The 24,978-nt window shown below is 43.6% G+C and overlaps 1 protein-coding gene across 2 annotated transcripts in view; it reads left to right on the top strand.

The window, feature by feature from the left end:
- The window catches only part of ANO10 (anoctamin 10), a 244,512-nt gene that overhangs the window by 168,037 nt on the left and 51,497 nt on the right, over window positions 1-24,978 (top strand). Inside the window, exon 13 of one of the 2 annotated variants that reach the window (XM_083188679.1) lies at window positions 18,082-18,108. The exons of the other annotated variant lie outside the window; for it this stretch is intronic. Coding sequence (XP_083044805.1) covers window positions 18,082-18,093 — 12 coding nt within the window. The 3' untranslated portion in view covers window positions 18,094-18,108. Of the gene's footprint in view, window positions 1-18,081; window positions 18,109-24,978 lie in introns of those variants that run through there. 2 annotated transcript variants of the gene reach the window in all.

Genomic DNA, 24,978 nt, shown 5'->3' with positions numbered 1-24,978 from the left:
TAGTGTGGTACATTTACTAAAATTGGAGTTCTAATAAGGATGGGACGTTACAACCAATCAGATTCTATTATCTTTTAGATTGTACTAAATAAATAAAAAGTAGAAGCTGATTGGTTGCTATAGGCAACATCCCATCTTCAATAGAAATCCCATTTTAGTAAATTTACCCCCACTGAATCTAGCAGGGACTGATCTGAATGTTTATATATATGGTACACATGTAGATAATCCAAATTATAAGGACTAGTTCCACTTCTTAGAACATGTCACAGTAACAGTAAAGAAACAGCCCTTGTGTTATACACCTGTATTTGGTCAGAAAGATGTTCAAAATGTGTCAAGTGCTGTCCTCACACCTAGGATTGAATTTACAGCATGGCTGAATGCTGTTGCCTTGTACTCAGTTAGAAAGTGTATCATTTTTTCGCCAAGCTCGTCTCAACATATTTTTCCCCATAACTAATTTTTCAGGATGTAGTATAAGAATGATTTCATCAAATATTTTTGTTTTGTTTTAGACAAGAACGGTTAAGTAATACTGCTTTCACATTGCAGAAATGGGTAATGACACGGTATTCTTAAATGGGACTTTTAAACGGGTCTGAGCCTTGAGACCTTTCACATTGCAGGTGAAAACCGTTTTAAAAATCATTTAATAACATTCAAACATTCAACCCGTTTAACCCCCAAGGGACACGTTTCAAGCCATTGAAATAGAGCCATTCACACTGTCTAAAAAACGGCTTTAAAACGTGTAGGACTCTGCTTTTTAACCGTGTTGAAATACTGCTTAACTTTAACTGGTAAATCAACTCTGGCACTTTCACACTGCAGCCTTAAACGTTTTAAAATGGAAAAAAAATGGCAATATACCATTTAAAAAGTGCGATGTGAAAGGGGTATAAGAGCTCTATAACTAGTAGACTTATTTACCAAATGCGCTTACTGTATTACCAGATTGTTTGTAAGCATTAAACAGTACTGTACAATGTAGGGATAATAGGCCTAATTCAGGTTGGCTCAGTAAGCTGCAAAATTTGCTAGTTACCGAGGCTGAGTGCCCGCGCCCCCCCCCCCCCCCACACACACAGACACACTTAAAGCCTCGCTACCATGCGACCATCGAATGATTTCTCTCCACTTCAGAAATAAGTCAGTATAAACTTACTTTTATTTACATCGTTGTCCACCAAAGGGCGCTGACGTCATGTGAGATTCAGCCCCGTTTCCTCCCCCAGCCCTCCAACGAATGGCCCGGCGAGTGTGCAATCCATCGGGGCTCGGTAAGCTGCAAAGATCGCAGTTTACCGAGCACCAGAAACTCTGCCACGACGAGTACTCTCCCCCCCCCCCCCAATTCCCACCAATTCCTCTCAGTTCCAGAGAATGTGTCATTAAGACACATCCCCTCGCATGGATCCACTGCAGAAGAAATCATTAGATGGTTGCAACAATCAAATGATTTATCCTGCCTTCGCAACGAGAAGTCAGTGGAACTGGCTTTTATTTGCCTGTGGCTGGCCAAAGATGGGACAGGTCTTATGACATCAGCTGCCTGCCCCCAACAGGCATCAACCCGCCCACGTAGCCATAGGAACGCCCATAAAAAGCTGGGTGTTCCCATGGGCAACCCCTGACGCTGTCCTCCACCAGCCTGCCCCATTTTTTGTGAATGGCTCGGTGACACTTCGCAGAAGCCGTTCGCAGAGGGGAGCGGCACATGCACAGAGCCACAAACATCGGAACGGGGCCGAATTAGCCCCGATCCGAGTAAATCAGAATCATCCCTTTAGTTCTGTATTCATTGAGTGTTTCCAATATATTTAGAACTACTTTCATTCTAAATTCAGCCCCCCCCCCCCCCCCCCAAAAAAAAAACAACATATGGGCCCAACCACTGTAGCCAATATCAAAGAGGATAACTCTTTTTTCCCCCTTTTGTTATACCCAACACAATATCACAACATTTAGTTGCCATGTACAGTTCAAACTAAGTTTGCTACCGTTTGGTAAAATGTCTACTTGAGAACTCCCCTCAACTACAAAGTAAGTCCCTGTGTTATAGTGTATGACATCCTGTAAGAAACACTATCATTTAACTTGTCAATTTATGTTGAAAACTCATAAGATACACCGTTACAGATTTTAATTTGTACATTGTCACGTGTGGGATATTTGTTATGGACTGGTACTCACTCAATTCGTTTAAATAACCTTGGCAACTAAACATTTTCTTTTTTTATTTGGATTGTAATAATTAGTACTGACCTTGCTGTTCTTGTTTCCTAAAATACTCTGATTTGTGGTTCTACTTAATGACTTAAAAGGTCAGGCCAATTTAGTTTTCCGGATTTCTTTTACTGTAACTTTCATAATATAGGTCACTTCCAGGGACATTATGTATTCTTTATGAATCTATTCTCTATGAGTAAGGAAATTAATTTGACCTTTAGCTGTGAGTATTAGGGAACAGGAAGAATAATCATCTTGTACTGTAAGTAATCTATTGAACAAGACTTCCTGAACATAATATACTTTTTAAAATCTGCTTTTAAATCTACTGTATTGCTTGTGATATGTATGTATTTATGTATGTATGTATGTATGTATGTGTGTGTGTATGTATATATATATATATATATATATGTTTGTGTGGCGGCCCGGCACTCTCCCAACTGGGCACAGCTACCCCTGGTGCCCTCTGGACGCAGTAGATAGAGAAAGATAAATCACAACAGCGGCACTCAGGGTTTTTTTTAAGCGTGTATTCAAAATATCAAAATCCAACGTTTCGGGGCTGGAAACGTTGGATTTTGGTATTTTGAATACACGCTGAAAAAAAACCCTGAGTGCCGCTGTTATGATTTCTCTCTCTCTCTCTCTCTCTCTCTCTCTCTCTCTCTCTCTCTCTCTCTCTCTCTCTCTCTCTCTCTCTATATCTATATATATATATATATATATATATATATATATATATATATATATACAAGGGTAGAAGTTGCGGCACTCTCGGACTTAAATCAATAAACACACTTGCTCAGTGTTTAGTCCTAAACACTGAGCAAGTGTGTTTATTGATTTAAGTCCGAGAGTGCAGCAACTTCTACCCTTGTATCATACCCCGCATGAAGGCACCCGGCGTTTGAATTTCATCGTTCCAGGAGTGCCGGTCTACACAGAGTTATATTTATATATATATATATATATATATATATATATATATATATATATATATAACAAAAAGATATAGAAGTGCGGTCTATACATTGTTCACCATATTATAATTCATGAAATAATAGATAAAATAGATTTTGTTTTCTATCTACTTTTGTTCCTCAATTAACAGCGAGGTTCTATAGAAGTGCTGCCATATTCAGCGCAACAAAAGGGTCACACTCTTATGTATGTGTATATATATATATATATTGTCCAATAGACCGGCACTCGTAATGATCCTCCACTCAATCAAATGCCCAGGTGCACTGATATCCAAAGGAGGAAATATAGCATACGACTTTCAGGCACTCACGGGTCTTATCACAAAGTGAATAACCGACACACGGGTCAGGGTGACTTTTAAGCAACATTTCGAGCTTTATTTGCTCGTCCGTGCCACCCATCCATCCGCCCCGGCGTCCTACCCCAGTGACGTCACTCCACTCACCAGTTCGGTCCCTCCCTGATGCCGTCATGACACACACACCAGATCAGTTGCCTGGACGGTTGCTAGGTGACCCACTATATACAAAAGTGCACAAAGAGACATAAAAAATATGCAGACATAAAGCATAGCAATCCTTAGATGTAAAAGATTCAAAAAAATGAAACGGATTATTACCTGCACGGTATTACCCTCTCAGATTACCACAAGGCTGGTCAGATTCTGAGGGGTTTACGTATCAGAAACGGTGATCACTATCGGCAACACTATCGGCAAGAACAATCCAGATTTCTGCTGTAAGTGGGTGGCGATTCTAAACAAGTGCGGCCTGGATTTAATTATTTTAGTGATATCAGAGGCCACATGCGAATTAACCACCATTAAGGATAAAATTACCCAGTTTGAAGCGGTGCATTTAGACACGATCAAAGAGGACGGTCAAATTGATTGGCATGAGAAGCTGTCCAACTGTTTCAACTCAGAGTGACTCCAAAGACACCTCCAAAGGAAAGAAACACACTTTAGGGGTAAGCACCCATGTGCGGCGCACCGGGAAAACAAGCAACAAATCAGAAGAGGTGGCCAGTGGCTCCGGATCAACAAAAACAAAGCAAAGAGGGAAAAACAAAGCAACATAGTCTTTAATTTGTCCAATCGTAAACTCTCTGACATTAAGATGACTGTGTTAAGTAAAGGGCAAATAAAGCTCGAAACGTTGCTTAAAAGTCACCCTGACCCGTGTGTCGGTTATTCACTTTGGCCCTTATTCAGATCTGTGCGGCCGGAGCCGCACACGGTGCTCCGGCCGCACAAACCAATCCCCGCCCACGATACGGATCGCCACGGCCGTCCGTACACGGACGGCTGGCGATCCGCAAGAAAATGGTGGGGCGTACGCCTCCACCATGGTGGGAGCTGCCCCCTGCATTCGATGGTCGGCGACCATCGAAGGCAGGGCCGCACGCCCCACCAGGTCCCGCAAGCTGAGACCACACGGACAATCGTCCGTGTGATAGCTTGTATGGGGGCTGAGAGCTGACATCCGGCGACGTCAGCTTTCCGCCCCCATCACTGGCGTCATACCCTCATTAGCATGCATACGCCCCGCGTTTGCATGGGAACGCCCATGAAACGCGGGGCGTATGCATAGGGAAATGAGGGTATGAAGCCCCTCACGCCCCTATACGCCCCCTTTGCGGCGGACGAACTACGTCTGCGGCGAATTGGGCTGCACATGCGCAGATTGACCTCTGCGCATGTGCAGACTGAAAACATCGGCGGTACGGCCGCACGCGGGCCGTACCGCACGATTCAGAATAAGGGCCTTTGTGACAAGACCCGTGAGTGCCTGAAAGTTATATGCTCTCTCTCTTTCTTTCTCTCTCTCTTTCTTTCTCTCTCTCTCTCTCTCTCTCTCTGGGCGAGATGTACTAAGCTTGAAAAGTGAGAAAATGGAGAGTGATAAACCACCAGCCAATTAGTTCCTCCCTGTCATTTTTCAAATACAGCCTGTCACAGGAAAAGCAGACAGAAACACTCCATAGTGTGTATATCAAAAGTAAAAAGTTTTTGTTCTTTTTAAAATTATAGGATTTGGGGAATATACACTGCGCTGTCAATCGGCATGGTGGTAAGATATATGAAGTGGTCTAATCACGCTGTGCACAATGAGGGAGGACACGCTGTATAAAATAAAAGGTTTTATGTAGTCATAAATAATAAAAAATAACAATAACAATTCAGGTGGGTATTCAACAAGAATTGGAATATAATTGACACACAAACATGTATATAATGCACTTATATGAAGTAATATAAAAAACTTTGTAAGTTTAAAAGCAGACTTGACACGATTCCTTCAAAGGGACTGCTGGCGTCCCAGCTGATAAAATAAAAATATAGATCTATATCAATAATTCACTCAGAAATGGCCGCTGAATGAGACAAATGGTTAGTATCCTAGGGCATCAGGATAGTTAATAAGCCAAGGAACCTGGTTTAGAAAGTGGGCTAACAAGCAATATATCCATGCAGGTGTTGGCAAATATGAATTAAGCTGTTGATGCCTGCGGGTTAGTATAAGCAGGGGAAGCAGAGTTAGTGGTGTGCTCACAAAGCGGGAGTCCCGGTGTATCACTCGTGAATGTAGATATTGGTAACACTCACTGGCTGGAGAGATGTTGAAGCGGCACCTCAGTGGGTGGTTGGAGGTCCGTGTGCCGGGGTAATTTTCCTGCTGCAAGCGGCTTCACATGTGGTATAGCATCGCTCAGATTCACGGCACCGGTGGAGGTGGAACTGAGGACCGGATGTAGACGTGGCTGGTCTCTGAGTGTGTGGGCGGAAGTCTGGATCAAGTCTGCAGGTTAGCACTGGCGGAAGTGGGGCAACGCGTTTCGTCTCCCAAACGGCTGGAGACTTTTTCAAGCTGGGAAAAAGCTTGAAAAAGTCTCCAGCCGTTTGGGAGACGAAACGCGTTGCCCCACTTCCGCCAGTGCTAACCTGCAGACTTGATCCAGCCTTCTGCCCTCACACTCAGAGACCAGCCGCGTCTACATCCGGTCCTCAGTTCCACCTCCACCGGCGCCGTGAATCTGAGCGATGCTATACCACATGTGTCCTCCATCATTGTGCACAGCGTGATTAGACCACTACCACCATCCCTATTGACAGTGCAGTGTATATTCCCCAAATCCTATATTTGCAAGAGAAAGAAACCCCCTTTATTTATCTTTCTGAAGTCTGGCAGACTCCATGCACTTGCAGCAGCCATATAGGGTTCAAAAACATACAAAAACCCTTTATTTGAAATCCTAATTTACATCCATTAGCGCCGGGGCTCCTGAGAGATCGGGTTATCCCCTTCCTCCCAGGAAAAAAATTCTGACTTTTTAAAATTATACTTGAGAAAGCGGTAATAAATCATGAAAAAAGTTGGTGGTTAGCACAACTGCAGCGACAACAGCATGTGTATCAAAGTGTGCACACTGCAGCTTGTAGAAGCAGTTACACACACATCCACGATCGACGCTAGGCTACGAATCCAGGTGGCCTGTAAGGCGTACTATCGGAACAGCCAGTCATTAAAAGTGATCCTGAGTGCATTTCAATTGATCCATCCAGGGACTTGTTTGTTCCATATAAAAAGAGATAAGGACTTGTGCACTATTTTTTTATTTTCTCGTTTTTAAATTCAGGTTCATAGCAATTGCCATACGCTGCTCTGAGAAGTTGCAGAGGTGCATGGCCATCTTAAGGAAAATATGTTGCAAAAGGCTATTCTAATAGTACTACAAACAATAGTAACAATTGCTTACAATAGAGAATCAATAAGAAATAGACAGTGGTCGAACCAAAAAGAAAAAGAGACAATTGGGAATGCTCAAATAATCAAAGGGTTGGGAGAGTATGAGATAGAGTAGGAACATAACTAACTAACTAAATAAATAATAAGAAAATATTGAGGACAAAGCACAGGAGAGAATGCTGAACATGTTTGTGGTCAGTAGTTAACTAGATAAACCAGTCTACCATGTTACAGTTTATTTTCCTTGAGAGAATGGAAATGCAGAACGTACAGTATGGACCTTATTCTGGTTGACTCGCAAAGCTGTGAAATTTTCAGCTCTGCGAGTTCACCAAGCGCCACCCACATACCCACCCCCCTTGCATGCTACATCCCCCTGCACGCATGCAAATGAATGCTTTGCATAAACATCCATTCGCAACCTGCATGCAGGAAGGAAATCTTTCTATGGTCGCCGACCATCGAATGATTTCTACAGCGCTCACAGATGTGAGACACCTCTCTGGTGTCTCACATCTACGAGCACCCTGCGTGGGAAGCGGGCAGGCAGCTGACATCCACCGATGTCAGCTGCCCGCCCCCGCGTCACCCGCATATTACCATGGGAATGCCCAGAAAATGCTGGGCGTTCCCACGGGCACGTCCCTTTGCTGCCGCCCCACGCTGTCCACACTGGTAGGTGTGAATGGAACGGCGAACAAGCAGTTTGCAACACCCACTCGCACCAAGCGGCTGCACATGCACATAAAAGTTTATGTGCATGCGCAGTCACTCAACATCGCTCCCATGCATGAACACACAGGGGATTCTGCAGTGTACATTTTGGAGACAAGTTCAATGTTAAAATCAACCCCTAAAACAAATATGTCATTGTGGAACCTTCCAACTGGCTTATGATAAATTACGGTTGTTAAATTCATATGACATTATGTAAAGTCCAAGAAACAGCCAACAGCAACTGTATCCAACACTTGTATCAACCACACATGCCCAATTGTCTGGGAAACTCCTGGCCAGACTGGGGGAGACCTATATTGAAGGTTCAACACCCAATCTATGCGCACACACCTGGCAAAATTTGCTAAACATCTCCAATCTCCATCTGCTGGAAGGATTGTGTAGGACCATGTAAAATAAAGTAGTTCTTGAGACGAAAATTAAATACGTGCTTTTTTTGTAATAATATTTTTATATAGTAAAAAAATCACAAAGCCAGCACTTAAGCAGTATTCCCTCACATTCACCAGAAGTATTGTAAATATAAGGTAATGGGAATTCCAAAAAATGATACACGTTGATCCATGGCACAACTGTACGTTGCAGGTGCTGAGGAATAGGTATGATTTTTGGTTTTGGCATAATGTAGCCAGCCTTAGTTATGATTTCTGAGTGACCCCGGTCCTTCCATAGAGAAGTTGGGAGAGTTTGTCTAAAAAATTGTAAAAATTGGGATCTACAATTCCCTTAACAATATTCCTCCTTCTTTCTGAACACAATGGACTAGCTACTGTGTCTAAGGTGTCATCCTCTTTACCACCAGTTGTGCTGTTCTGCAGCTGATCATTTATGGGTAAATCTGCATGATGCCTCGGTGTTGGTCTGTCCAGTCCTACATTAAACACCCAGCACTTTGCCTTCCTAGTTGTGGCTGCTGGTCATCTTTGCAAAGATTACTTTTGCACAGTGATCTTTGCTGTAAGTGGGACAGCCATATGATATGTCAGAGTATGAGTAAACTATTTGTCATACAGCCATCAGGCTGAACTGTGCATATCTGAAAAGCATCTCCGAGCCCTTCAACATAGCAACATCTGTCATGGAACATCTCCTTGAACACACTGATATACATACCCTCAGCCAATTACTGAAGTCGTTTGGTGTATTCCAGTACTGGAGCATTTTCTATCCATTTATATGTCCTCACCTCTCCAATGCGCTTTCTCATATGCAAGAACTAGAGACAGTATTTATACAAATTCACCTTTAACTGATTCATCCCGCTGTTTTGTTTTTCATTGAGTATCCAGCAGCCAACTGATATGCAGATAAATCCTGTTATTTGCTTTACTTAACTTCTGCAGAACTAGTGCCAACTAGTGCCAGAGGTGAATGCCCTGTTTCTGGTGTCTTTGTGCCTTCTGCCTTTCCGACATCCAAGTTATTCGATTAAACCTGCTAACAAAGTAGAAGACCTGAAGAATCAGCATTAGGAGAATTGATGTCCCTCCAGTTAAATATGTCCTGCATGGAAAATGGAAGAACCATGTATAAATATGGTTGCTAGATCTCCAGTGTCTTGATAGACAGTCAGTAGACACATAAGGTACACATTGACAAAAGATCAACATGCACAAGGTTGAATTTGAAAAAAAGATCAACACAAAGAAAGGTCAATATGAGTTTTTCATTATTTTTTTCATTTCTTGGAATTTTTCATGCTTTGCGATCCACGTGCCCTCTGATTGGGAACAGTAACGTGTGCCAAGCACATCCCAAAACATGGCGAATATACGCGCTACACTAATTGGTGGTCCAGGTGCTGAAACTGACAACAACAAAAATGAGAAAAACTCATGTCTACCTTCTCATGTGTTGACCATCTGCATGTTCATCTTACAGATGGAGCCATTCTCATTGTACCCGCTACCAGTGCGCCAATCGCCATGATGCGCCGGGGATTCTGGCACGCTTGCATCTTTGATGCTCGCGCACCCCATTCCAGGCAATGGTCCACATGCACTGGCACGCCAGCCACCAGATACGGGTGTCTGGCGCACCAGCGGCTCCAATGAGGATGGCTCCATCTGTATGTCCATTTCAACCTTGTGCATGTTGACCTTTTGTCAATGTCTACCATTTGGTAGTGACCTGTTGACTGTTGATCTATATTTATTAATCCACTACCGCATGATGGGCCTAATTCGGATCCATTAGCAGAAGTGCAGAAAACGCTATTCAAAGATTTCCGCACGTCTGTGTATGCCTGCGCAGTAGATAGCGCTAGCCGGGGGGTATCGATGACAAAATTGTGCAGGCACATCAAGGGACGGGACTCGGCATGTGGGGCGGCCATGCCCTGTGCTGGGCGGCCCCCATTGCTACCTAGCACCAGCAGTTGGAGTCTAGCAAATCCTAACTACAACCGATGCTAAATCTGGCCAGATGTCCTCTGTGACATAATGGACAACACTGCTCAGGCTAGATACAGGGATTGTACCAAGACTGCCCAAGCAGGGTTCTGATGCGGGGAATTTCTAACTGTTGATTTTCATATATTTATTTTACATTTTTGGAAATAAACCCTATGCTACTGTCCTAATAGGTAGTTTGCCTCAAGCTGGAGCTGGATGTACATTGTGTAATACTGTATCATTCGCAAAAATTCAGGACTAAAGGAAAATACATCGGAGATGCTTAAATCCTAAACACCGAGAGTTTATTTATAAGTCTGCAAATATCACTTACATAATGGCTGCGAGTTACATAGATGCTGTCATGCTAGATACTGTAACAAACTGCTAAGTATTAGCATCCAAATTAGAGTAGACCATGAACTAAAATGACCCATCTACTCAAATTTGTTACATGTACCACATTACAAACATTCATTTAAACAAACATTAAGGTAAGTGCAGGCAGTGGATGGTAAACTGATTTCCATCTGTTCAAGGTCTCATAATGAAAATACAGATGGTTCAATAATTTAATCGCTCTGTATAAACCTGCACTAAATTTGACCACTATATTGTGCACTATTTCAGTTTTATTTTATTCTGTCTTGTAATTAATAGTTATTTTCTCTTGTAGCATCTATAATAATTATTGATCCAAAACTGTTACAGACAATTACCATAGAGTAAAATTGTGTGCTATACACAACAGTACACTTCTAGTAATAAAATAAGTAACAGTTAAAGATCGTCCACCTAAAGACATTTTTTCAATTGCATTCGGTCAAGTATGAGAGCACTTGTGACCCAATGCTTGTGGCCTCTGCCCTTCAGCAGCTACTTAACCCTTCTCTACTAACTAGTGCACCACCAATTGTAATTTGCTAGCCAGCAATACAGAATCAGTTGAAGTTTGAAATGCTGCTATTTTTACGGTACGCTGACAGTCGGGATTACTGCGGTCATAATCCCAATGCCGAAATCCCGATTGCTGACATTCCCACCAGTTGGAATCCCGGTGCACAGGATCTCTCCCTTGTTGGGGTCTATGACCCACATAGAGGGGAACGAAGTGAGCCATCACGCCTGCAGCCTTTGGCATTCCGGTGGCTGGGGTACCGCTGTCGGCTTTGTGATTGTCAGGATCCCTGCTACCGGCAAATCATACATCTTTTCTTTCTACATATGGGTGGTACTCATGTTCTTGACAAGTAACAGTGCCATGTGTTAGAAGCATAGAGATTTTCTGCAATCCGCCATTATTTTGTGGTAATGAACATACAATCTTTCTTGCAACCAATCAGAAACTTGCAGGCTCAGATTTGAATTGCCCACAGTGACCTTTAACCTTTACGGTAGTGCTTCAGTAGACTGCTGTGATAATCCAGATATTATCACTGCTAGTTCAGAAATGGTCTCTCTAGTTATACATTACATTTTTTTTCTATCCTAGAACACTTTAATGCTTCTTGTTTATAGAACATGAAAGAGAAAATGGATACAGCATAAAACAGTGAAATTCAATTACCCAAACAATGTACGTTACATATGTCATTATGCATAGGAGTATAAAATAGAATGTTGGTAAACTTTAGCTTTTTAATTTAAAAATTCTATTTAGAGTAGTGAATACTTATTAATACAAAGCGTGAAGCTGTAAGATTATGAAAAAGGCTGATGTTCATGTTGGCCAGTGTGTTTATTGCTGTTTCCATTGCACAGGAATTCTTCCAACATATCCTGTGCCTGATGTAAAAGGGCATTTACTGGCTGGCTCCTGTGTCATGGAAAACTTTCTTGGTACCTGGCACAGTTACAGTAGGAAATGGTTTTACACTGAAAAATTAGTCAAATATTTGTCCCAATAAATCATCCAACTTTTCTCGTGCTTAGAAAGATTTACAGCACCTTTTAATAACAACCTAGAAGAAACAAATATGTAGGGGGAAATTTACTAAGATGGGAGTTCTATTTCAGATGGGATGAAATTTCCCCCGTGGTGTGCTATATAATGGGAAACAAAATTTCTTACATACCTCCCAAGTGTCCCACGGTGGGGGGGGCAGTTGGGGACTGAAGGAATAGACGCTGTGCATGCACACAGCATCTATCCAGCGACGCAGCGGGTGTAAAAGGGGGTGTGGCCCGGTGACAGCATCATTTGCATACACAATGCCCTCATTTGCATAGGCCATGCCCACTTTTTGCTGCGGCTATGCTGTGCGAGGGTCCCACTTCACTGGTCCAAGAAGTTGGGAGGTATGTTCTTATGGGATTGTCGAAATCCTCCATTTCTATTACTTTGTTATTGATGTACTTGATACAAGAAGTTAACTAGACTCTAATTCTTAAAATCATTATTATTTATTAAAGTAGTACATTATAACATCATTCAGAGATCCTAACAGTGCAGTAGTCAAATCAATAAGCCCCCCTGGGTGTGGAAATTATCAGCAACTATACAGTATGTTATCTTCATTTCTACAACCACTCCCTGTATCACTTCCCTGCTACATAACATTGTATAGGCATCCTGCTCATACAAGGATATTTGAATTGTGTGGTCCTGCTGGCGCAATCATGAACTAAAGTATTTCTTGCTGCGTATCCTTTCTGGAAAACATTAACTTATCTTGTGATACATTTTGGGTAATGAGTTTGAATATCTTTGGGTGTTTTGGTATTTACAGCACCAGATCCAACCATTTCTTCTTATGGGATATGGTCACAATGTCGAACAGGTTCTGAATGTTGAAAGAGTGGCATGATTAAAATGTCAACATATTCATAATATTAGCATGTAAATGATCCACATCAGAATGCTTGTGTTATTTTTAAGCTTATGTTTAAATATGCAAAAAGCTGTATGTCGACATGCTAGTACAACATGTTATATGTCTATATTATGAACATGTCAACATTTTTACCATGTGGACATTTGTGGATGTGTACATATTGCTTGACAACCTTATATCCATATCTACATTCTGACTGTTGACATTCTGTGGCCGACATACTGACTTTTTATACCACACCCATTCTTACTCCTGATTACTTTGTCCCTCCTACATTATTATTATTATCAGGCCAAAATTTAATGGCAGAGAAAAAAATTTGAGCGTTAGGGACAGGTGTACTGTGCTGCGTACAGATGGCTGCCTTCTGGTAGAGGGATGCTGCCCTCACTAAAGGTAGACAAAGAGAACAAAGGACCAGTGGGCGCCTTCTGTACGCTAAAACAATTTATTAAACCAAAAAACACACAAAAAAGCACAGTAAATACAATTACAATAAAAAACAGTAATTTGCATGCATGCAACAATTCAATAAAAGAATTCTAAAAAGCCATTTCACTGCATTAGTATGAGAGGTATTGTTAATTACAAGTTCCTGATTGGATGGAAAAATTGCCAGGTGTGGGCAGGTGTTACAGTCTCGCACAGATTTGTTGTAAGCAAGATTTTATAGATATTTCCAGGTGAAATTGGGGCTTCCTGAAATTGATAAAGCTGCCTGAGCGCAGCGAAACGCGTCTTTAAGGAGCCCAGAGAGGAGGATCAGCAGTTGAGGACCTGTAGGGCGCTACACCGATACCATCAGCCTGCCGCCTGACTGATATTTATCTGTAGCATTCAGGCCCCCACTGCATACACAGACAGCCGGCTGGGAAGTGAGTCCAGCAGCCGCTGTCTGCACCAGAAGCTTGTGGTACTTATGCCAGCTGACTGATAGTGATTTGCGGCATTCAAGCCTATACTGTGCACGCAGGCAGCCGGCTGGGAAGCAGGTGTGTCAGCCGCTGTGTGCACTGGATATCTACGCTGTCCACACCAGCACACGGAAAGGCTGGGCTGGCTACTAATTCAGTGGAGCACAGAGTCCAGAGTCGGGCCATTGGCTACTGCAGCACTCGGACCAAAAAGGTGTTAAAATATATCAGGCACCTACTTGATACATCCATCGGCCAAATTTGCACCTGCCCGGGTGAGCGGAGGAGACGATACCAAGTACCATCAAGGAATCCCTGTGATATATACGGTGTGGGTCCGTCCTGAAAGCCCCAATTTCACCTGGAAATATCTATAAAATCTTGCTTACAACAAATCTGTGCGAGAGTGTAACACCTGCCCACACCTGGCAATTTTTCCATCCAATCAGGAACTGGTAATTATCAATACCTCTCATACTAATGCAGTGAAATGGCTTTTTAGAATTATTTTATTGAATTGTTGCATGCATGCAAATTACTGTTTTTTATTGTAACTGTATTTACTGTGCTTTTTTGTGTGTTTTTTGGTTTAATAAATTGTTTTAGCGTACAGAAGGCGCCCACTGGTCCTTTGTTCTCTTTGTCAAAATTTAATGCGTAGGGACTTCAACAAAATTACCATAGCACTAACTATACCAGAGATTTCGAATCATTCTAAAGGTCCATACACACTGGGCGATTATGCCCGGCATTTATGGACAGCGATGATCGCTATCATCGCTGGGGGGGGGAAGCTGCTCAGTGCATACACAATGAGCCGCTTTCCCCCTGCCCGGCGCCGTCAGCGGGGAGTGGAGGGCTTTGCATAGCATCATGGTGTGGGGCATAATGTGCAATGGGCATCTCGGTGTGTAGCATAATGTGTAATGGGCATCAAAGTGTATGGTATAATATTTAATGGGCATCAAGGTGTGTGACATAGTGTGTAATAGTCATTATGGTGTGTGTGGCATAATGTGTAATAGGCATTACGGTGTACATTGATTTGTCTAGAAACAACCCTGTCTGCAGTGCCATGTTGGGCTGTGGTGTCGGCTGAGTCTGACTGCTGTGAATCTGCCTCTGGCATGCAGGCTGCAGAATCAGACAGGGTCAAGCCGCGACTGCTAGCACGGGACTTCACCTCCCTCGTCTGCCTGCCCCACTGCCCGTCGGTGCTTTCGCTAACCTGTTACCTGCCGCATCTCCCACCTGCTGCCTCCTGTTTGAAGTTAGAAAAGATGAGGCAGCAAAACTTTATGTATTTTTTTTTTATTAAAAGCATTGGTGGGGGGAAGGGGGGGTGCAAAATTTATAGTTATGCCACGGTCTTAATGCAAATTGTGGTGGTTGCCTCATTTGCATATTTTTGAACAGCTGCTGTTGTGGCATTTAGTGTAATCTCCGAATCAGGCCCATAATGCTGCATAAGCCAGATTTTGGAGGACACAAAGAGCTTGGTATACTGTAGTTAGTTCTCTGTGATGACTCTGATGTTTTTTCACTTCTATATTTTGCTCATGTGTAGTACTGCCAATTTAAAGATGATCTGTTGTTGTCTCATTTTACTTGTCGTTAATACGATGCAACGTGCATATTATTTGTCTATTACTGTACATAGGTTTTTTTTTGTTTTAAATCAACAAATTAGAAGGAAGAATCTGTTTCACAGTATAGTAGTAAATTAGAAATAAAGTAGGCTGCTGGCACTATTAAACTATGAAAAGGAATACAGGTTGAGTATCCCGTATACGAATATCCGTTATCCGAATTATTCCGAAAACCATACATTTCAGAAAGTGAACAAAAAATATATTTTTTTGCTAAAAACTTACTGGGGACATCTGTAACAGCACTAATGAGGGAATGATATGTAACTGGCACTATATATGTGCAAGACAATGATTGCTTGGCATTTAAACTCAGTGCCTGAGATTGTACCCAAACTTTGTTTCATGTTTTAAAACCATGTTTTATGCACAAATAAAATATATTTGTGTTTATTTCATGTGTTTGATGTATATGTACAACATAAATGCAAGATACCTCAAGATACATCATTGAAATATTAAAATATTCCGAAATACGGAATAATCCGTTATCCAAAATTCTCCTGGTCGCGAGCATTTTGGATAAGGGATACTCAACCTGTATTGTGACAGTAAACATAGCTTACAGTTTTAACACACACCTACTGTACTTTACCTTTACAGGATCTTAGTTTCTATTATATACTGTAAGCTACGGTTGTGCTTCCATGTGTTAGTAACAGGTTCAGTGAACCATACTTATATATTATATTCTTCTTGTAAATGTATCCAAAATAAGATGAATGGTTAATGGTAATGAAGTTTACTGCTGCACATGTATGTAAGTATATTGTGTGTTGGAACAACTGACCTTAGGAGATGGATTGATTGTTTCCTGTGACTGTATACAGCGGTTAAAGTGGGGCGAATGGGGTGGAACTAAATCCCACCACCTCTGATGGTAAGGGGAACTAGTGCCACCTCCACAACAGCCTTGCACAGTAATTCCAACAGAAAAAACTGTCCCTATGGCTTAGTTTTCTAGCACGGCGTATGTGATGTTATGCCATCACCACTGCGGTAGTGAAATAGAGCCCTGAAGATGAGCAGGCTCTGTGCATACTAAAGAAAAAAGTGAGAGGGGGCTGGAGGAACACAGAAAGGTGGAAAACCCGCTGGAGGGATACAGGGCATGGATCTGCTGAAGGAATATGTGCGGTAAGATGCTGGAGTGACAGAGGCAGATATGTGTATAAGGGGCACCACTGTGGGCATTATGTGTATAAGGGGCACTACTACTGTGGGCAGTAGTAGTGCCCACAATAGGAGAACTAATGTGGACATTATGTGTATAAGCAGCTCTATTGCTGTGGGCATTATGTGTAAGGGGCACGTCTACTGGTCGCATTGTGCATAAGTCGCATTACTGCATGGTATATACGTATAAGTAGTAGTACTGCGTAGCTTAACATGAATAAGGAACACTACTGATTAGCATAATGTGAATAAGGGGCACTACTGCGTGTCCTAATGTGAAAAAGGGGCACTACTATGTGGTGTAAAATTAATCAGGGGCACTACAGGCAGCATAATCTGAATAAGATATTGTGCTACAGTGTAACGTAATTTGAATTAAGGGTACTGTTGTGTGACCATGCCCCTTCCTTATGAGACTGCTGTCCTTTTATAAAGTATGGGAGGTACAGCAAATATTTATAGTTTGCAGGGGGGGGGGGGGGGGGGGGGGGGGCTAAAGCCCTGGCACTGGCCTGGGCTCTGTCTAATGAGGAGGGGGGTGGCAGGGAAAATGATTTCTGCCACCTCTCAAGGAACACATTAAGCCCTGACTGTATATCTGATAACCCCAAACTGTCATACTTCCAAAAGACAAACAATAAGAAGCATGAGAGAAAGTGGAGTTTTAGCCCATACAGAGATCCATCTTTCTTGTATAGTATTGTCCATTTAATGTGCATGTTTTTCCTTTGAAGTAGAAACATTAAATTCATGCTTTCGCTCCTGTAACACTTGTTTGATGATGTGCAATAGCTGGGAATGTTTTTGCAGTGTCTATATTTGGTTGCAGTTAGAAGCCTGGTTCAGACAGAGGGCATAAAATATCTGGAAAAAATGTGAAGAAATCATGCTGTGAAAAAGCATTTGAAGTGGGCTCTGTGTTCTTGTCTGCATCTTGAAAAAGCTGCATTCTCCTTAGTCTCATTCTTGGTTTTCTCTTTCACAGCATTAGGTAACATGAAATAAAATAGAAATTCAGTGAATGGTAGAGAAATGATTAGAGAGCTTGATGTGATAGCGGGCATTGTGCTCATGAACATATTTTTATAGTTAGTCCTCATGTATTTCATATTAAGTTTCAAATCTATTTTTATGGCAAAGTTGTACATACTGTATCTCAGTTTAGCACACAAAGGAGTATTTCTTTGACTACCGGAAATACTGTCAAAGCTGCATTATTAACTATAAAATGATTGTAGTACAGGGGATCCATTGGCGTAACTACTGTGGGCACATGGGATTAGAGCTGGATTACCATTAGGGTGGATGGGGCTGCAACTCCAGGGTCCCCTTTGAAATAGGCCCACAGGAACCCCAGCATTGCAGTGTTGACAAGAATATAAACTTTTTTTTTTTGTTACCTTCAACAGCTCGAGCATTGATTTTCCAGCTACTATAAGCATCAGCCATTCCCCCCTTGGGTGACCAAAGTCTCGCCAACCCCTGGGTCCATCTGAAGCTTCACCCCTGATCTCCATAAACTCTGCCCCTCAGTCAGCCAAAGCTGCGATCTGGCTCCTGTTGTAGTCGTAGTGTATGCATATGAGGCAGGCCGAGAGGGCCTCAGGGATGCTAAGGAGCACCATCTGAAACACTGAACGCAGACAGTATCGGACAGAATGTCTTAGGGATCAGCAATGGCAGCGCCTCATAGCCTGCTATAGGACAACTGCTGTTACAGGCAGCATGCCATTGGGATGTAAGCTACTGGACCCGCCAAACACCGCGCCACAGATGAGCGGTAGAGAGTGGAGTCTGCCGGCAGATACCACCTACCTCACCCTTAGAAAAGGTACCTCGCCCATTGGGGCCACAACATACTTTCTGTACACACGGAAATTACAACAGAGTCCTACAGTAACCTTTTTATTTGATTTGTACAAATAAACTTATGGATCCATCACCGCTGTTAGTCTGAGTTTGTGATCCCTCCGCACCACCCACCCTTATGTATATGTATACCGGTATTAGATAGCTTTCATTATTTAAACTTATACATGTGAAAATTTCTTATCCATATTTATTCATTATTCATTATTGTCATTTTCAATACAGCATAGTGCTTTTATATTTATCTTTTTAAACATCATACCTGAAATTTGTTATATGATGAAACCCTTGAATAAAATAGTTTTTATATGCAAAATAAAGTGCAGGTGCTTATTTCAACGTACGTATAACCATAGAGTATTCAAGTTTAAGGTGTAACCCTCTAGCTCTATTTCCTGCACAGGTTTTTTGTAGTATACCTGTACACTTTGCAGCGGAACTACTCTAGTCTACAGCGCAGTTTCCCACAAGGAATTGGGATCTTGGTATGCTCCACATCTGTCTCCCCCTGCCTCTCCTTGCAGAACCACACCTTCCATGTGGAGCATACTTACCTGCAGTCACCGGAAAGGTGGTGTAGTGTCCCACATCCCCTGCCTGTGTTGTTTTTTTTTTTTTTTGTAAATTTGTCTAATTAACATTTCTTATTAGAAGTATAGGAAATGTGATCTAATTGCAAAAAAGTATGAGAACAGCTGTGTATGGAACCTTGTTACTATACAATTAAAACACCTTAATGGCTGATAGCTGAGTTCAGCTGTCATCCAGGATTTGAAATGAGGGGGGTAAGGGGGGGTGGGGTCAGGGTCATCTTGAATCACTGTTGTTTGTTGTTTGTAGGAATCTTGCAGGGCTCAGAGAGCCACAGGGTTAAGGTGGCCATACACTGCTGCAATGTCTTGCAGCGGTGTATAGCCATCCGATTCCCTGCGTGCGGCCTGGGACCTTCTTGGGCGGCAGGGACGCATGGGATCCAATACAATTTGAGGTCCCAGGTCGGATGGTTGGATGGCCAGTAGGTCCTACCACCAACTCCTGCTATTTTCATACAATGCAGCCAGGCTATTGCTTCACTGATAATGCCATACAGTTTTTAAAACAGTAAATTTTAAGGAGTTTGCTAAACACTGTGGCAAGACCAGTGCTATTTTCTGCAGGAATATGCAAGACCTGAACAACTAATGCTGACATAATCAGGGAACAGCATTCCTGAACTTGTCTTGAGCTAAAATGGATTTTCCATATGTTCGACTTCCATGGAATGGCCAATATATAATAATATCCCCACGCTGGCCAGGTACCAGGGGAGGGGGATCGGTGTGGGGTACTAAATACCTGTTCAGATCTGTTCACACTGCAAAAATAACGGGTCTGAACCGTGTAGGATCCTTCTTTTTTACCATTTTGAATTACCGGTTTTCTTGAAACGGTAATTTCACTCTGGCACTTTCACACTGCAGCTATAACCGTTTTGAAGCACTTTAAATTCAGCAAAATACCGGGTTATAGCTGCGGTGTGAAAGGGTATACTATACAGATCTATAGTATAAGTGCTTACCATGAGTTGTAATGGATGTTATTTCTTTCACCTGTTTATTATAATTATTGGATCAAGATTTATTGCGTTGGGATTCAGAGGGAATTTCCCACACAGCTGCTGGATTAAGGGATGAGCAGAACCTCTGTCAGCATGTTTTCTCTCGGCTAGCCTTCCAGTTTCTTGTATGGTAATAAAAATGTTGTTATGTGACAGAAAGTAGCGTGAGGGGTTTACAGGTGCTCTAGTATTCAGCAGACATTTAGTTGAGAACCCAAAGCCTTGGCATCTCATTTATATTTTGCTGTGTTGCATTATTATTTTCCTTTTCTTTGCTTATTCCGCTCTATGGCCCTTATTCTGAATCGGACGGTACGGCCCGCGTGCGGCCGTACCGCCGATGTTTTTAGTCTGCACATGCGCAGAGGTCAATCTGCGCATGTGCAGCCCCATTCGCCGCAGACGTATTTCGTCCGCCGCAAAGGGGGCGTATAGGGGCGTGAGGGGCTTCATACCCTCATTTCCCTATGTATACGCCCCGCGTTTCATGGGCGTTCCCATGCAAACGCGGGGCGTATGCATGCTAATCAGGGTATGACGCCACTGATGGGGGCGGAAAGCTGACGTCGCCGGATGTCAGCTCTCAGCCCCCATACAAGCTATCACACGGACGATTGTCCGTGTGGTCTCAGCTTGCGGGAGCTGCTGTGGCGTGCGGCCCTGCCTTCGATGGTCGACGACCATCGAATGCAGGGGGCAGCTCCCACCATGGTGGAGGCGTACGCCCCACCATTTTTATGCGGATCGCCAGCCGTCCGTGTACGGACGGCCGTGGCGATCCGTCTCGTGGGCGGGGCTTGGTTTGTGCGGCCGGAGCACCGTGTGCGGCTCCGGCCGCACCAACCAGAATAAGGGCCTATGTGACTACCTTTATTTACATCCTGCCAAGTGACATTGTACAACTGTATTACTGTTTTTAGTGACAGGTTAGGTGATTATAATCATGCATTCTTCTCATGACAGTGGTTAGACCAGGCTGGAGGAATGTTAGTATGGAATTCAGCCCTTCCCCACCCTACCTTATCTTTACTATCTGCACACAAAGTGTGATGCTGGGTGAAATCTTTCTCTATACCTGTGACCTAAATAATAATAATACATAGAAAGTCTATTTTCAGCAAGAGAATTTAAGTATTATAAATGATGCTAGCTGCCTAACTGCACAACAGCACTTCTTCATTGTGAGTTTTATTGGACACAGTTAGTGATTAGTTAGTTAGATTCTCCATGTGTGCAGAATAATTACAGTGTCCCCGAGTAAAGCAGGATCCAGGCAAACTAATTGGGAAATAGTTTGACTGTTTTTCAGTTACTGTACATTATAGATGTGTGCCTCTGTGGCTACCGAGGAAGCCATTTTGATTCTGCAGGAATGACTCAGATTGAGCCAGAGTTGCAGTTACATTCACTTTACATGCCAGTCTTGTTATATTTTGTGCTGTGCAGTGAATACACAACTACAAGCAAATACAGTAATTCATGAAGGGGGAGCAGTAAAAATCCTTCCAGTTGGGATCTCAGTACTCCGAAATTGACAGTGCATTCCCAATGGTCAGAATCCTGCCGAATCCCAGAGGTAAGTACGAAGGGTTAGGCTACAGAAGTGTGGGAGGTTAGGGTTAGGCTGTGGGAGGGGTGGGGTAGGGTAGATATACCACGATCCATCAGGATTCTGGCCATTGGGATCCCGCTGTTGGTCTTCCGATAATTGGGATCAAGACAGGCAGTATTTCCTACACAATCCTTCATAAGTAGTATGCATTTTAGCTGCATATCCACTTGTGACCTAATAAGTTTAACTGAGCAGCAAATGTACATTTGCACATAGTCTACGTGTTCTTGAAGTGATCTGTATGCGCATACCGTATATGGACAACTTGCAGACAAATCTGAATCAGGCTTTCTCTGTTCATAGTGAATGAACACTTACTGTATGCTGACTTCTATTATTACAATTGCTACTCCCACAAATATGTATATCCCTACTAGCTGGCATATGTTCCATCTCCCATCTTTTCTATAGCTAAATTATTCTGGGAGAAAATAGTTTTAGCCTAATGCTCCTTTCACAGCATAGCTCTGTTTTATAGGTACTAGTGTTCCAAACATTGTGGTGGCATTGGAGGACGGTTCAAGAATGGGTGTAGCCCAGGGCTAAAAAAAAGTTCATCTGGCGTCCCCAAAAAAGTGATACTCTTTTTTTGGTTTTGTCCACATGTATTAAATAAAATACCTGTTTTGTGATTTCTCTGTAATGGAGAATATCTGAGGAAACCGATGTTCCCTGGGCAGACAGTGGCTTCGGTTGGTTTTCAGTATTCATGTAGGAGATCACATCATTTGGACGATGCCTTGGATTATAACCAATGTTATGATCATACAACATCATGTCCCATGTCTCTACGTCCTCCTGTTCCATGTCTCTACAGCCTCCTGTTCCATGTCTCCACAGCCTCCTGCCCCATGTCTCCACAGCCTCCTGCCCCATGTCTCCACAGCCTCCTGCCCCATGTCTCCACAGCCTCCTGCCCCATGTCTCCACATCCTCCTGCCCCATGTCTCTACATGCTCCTGCCCCATGTCTCTACATGCTCCGGCCCCATGTCTCTACATCCTCCGGCCCCATGTCTCTACATCCTCCGGCCCCATGTCTCTACATCCTCCGGCCCCATGTCTCTACATCCTCCGGCCCCATGTCTCTACATCCTCCGGCCCCATGTCTCTACATCCTCCGGCCCCATGTCTCCACAGCCTCCTGCCCCATGTCTCCACAGCCTCCTGCCCCATGTCTCCACATCCTCCGGCCCCATGTCTCCACAGCCTCATGCCCCATGTCTCTACATCCTCCTGTCCCATGTCCCCACATCCTCCTGTCCCATGTCTCTACATCCTCCTGCCCCATGTCTCCACAGCCTCCTGCCCCATGTCTCCACAGCCTCCTGCCCCATGTCTCCACATCCTCCTGCCCCATGTCTCTATGGCCCTTATTCTGATCTGTGCGGCCAGATCAGAATATGCGGCCAGGACCGTGCAGGCGAATCCCCGCCTTCCATACGGATCGCCACCTCCGTCCGTACGCGGATATGTGGCGGTCCGCATGAAAGTGGACGGGGATATGCCTCCTCCATCTTGGGAGCAGCCCCTGCATTCGATGGTCGCCGACCATCGAATGCAGGGCCGCATGCTCCACCAGCTCCCGCCACCCTAGACCACACGGACACTTGTCCGTATGAAATCATGTATGGGGGCGGGCAGCTGACATCCGGCGATGTCAGATGCCCGCCCCCTACACATGCGTCACGGCTTCATTACCATGCATACGCCCAGCGTTTGCATGGGAACGCCCATGAAACGCGGGGCGTATGCATAGGGTAATGAGGCTAAGTAGCCCTTCACGCCCCTCTCCGCCCCCTGTGCGGCGTCTAAAAAAAAAGTATGGCGAAACCGCTTGCACATGCGCAGAGTGACCTCTGCACATGCGCAGACGACAAACATCGGCGGTACGACCGCAAGCGGAAAACACCGCACCGATCAGAATAAGGGCCTATATCCTCCTGCCCCATGTCTCCACAGCCTCCTGCCCCATGTCTCCACAGCCTCCTGCCCCATGTCTCTACATCCTCCTGTCCCATGTCTCCACATCCTCCTGTCCCATGTCTCTACATCCTCCTGTCCCATGTCTCTACATCCTCCTGCCCTATGTCTCCGCATCCTCCTGCCACATGTCTCCACAGCCTCCTGCCCCATGTCTATACTGCCTCCTGCCCCATGCCTCTACTGCCTCCTGCCCCATGTCTCCACATCCTCCTGTCCCATGTCTCTACATCCTCCTGTCCCATGTCTCTACATCCTTCCAGGTCACGTCCAATTTCCCATATTTTTTCTTAAATGTGACATTTGATGATACACCGTGCAGCTGCCGAGTGACCTGGAAAATGTGACCTACGTGGGGTCCTGAGGACTTAGTTTGCTGGACATTGATCTAATAGAAGCAAATTAGTCTCAGAATTTAATGTATGGGGATGCTTGTGAAAACTGCAATACAGGTGATGGTTCTACATCCAATCATTCTGCCAATGATTGTGGTACAGTCTGAATTGCTTGGGCCATTTAAGGTTGGGGCTTATTAGCCTGATATCATAGCATCAGTAAATATGTGTGGGGTCAGAATGGGGGAAAGGTTTCCAGAACTGGGCATTTACAGTGCTTATTCCTCCACTCTAGTGTTTGCAGTCTGTGGAAGCTAAATTTGACTGTATAAGGTTATTATATGCCCATGTTTCTGGTACATAGCAAAATACTTCTTTAGACACCTGGGGTGACATTTAATAGGATGAGAGTTTTAGTAACTTTTCAAAATCGCCCATTATCGCACTTTTTGAAATCGCATTTTTTGCATCAAATTTGCATATTTAACGAGCTGTGTGTTCTGAGCACTAAGTGCGATAATGGGCGATTTTTAGTCATGAAAATGTGTGAAATTTGAGGAGATGTGCAAATTTGTGTTTAAAAAAACAATTAAAAATTGCTTCAACAGCCCGCGGTGTCATGCCACAGCCGGGGGACACTTTTTACATAAGGTGCCCTGGCCGTACCATGAGCACCGTGGCTCTGGACGCCGGCCTGATAGGGTTAAAACACTTACTTGGCAAACCACAAGTCCCAGCAGGCGGGGCATTAATGGGCCCGCTGGGACTTGTAGTCCATCTGATTTTTTTTTTTAAATAAAACACAAACACACAGAAAAGTAGAACTTTATTACACACACACACACACACCTCAATTTTACACCACTATACTGACTCCCTCCTCCAGAGCCAGCTCACCTCGCACTGACAGT

Source organism: Crinia signifera, chromosome 5 (assembly GCF_055691185.1).
Source record: "Crinia signifera chromosome 5, ASM5569118v1, whole genome shotgun sequence".
Lineage (NCBI taxonomy): Eukaryota > Metazoa > Chordata > Amphibia > Anura > Myobatrachidae > Crinia > Crinia signifera.
The sequence above is the reverse complement of the archived record's forward strand: the minus strand, read 5'-3'. Positions and strand labels throughout refer to the sequence as shown.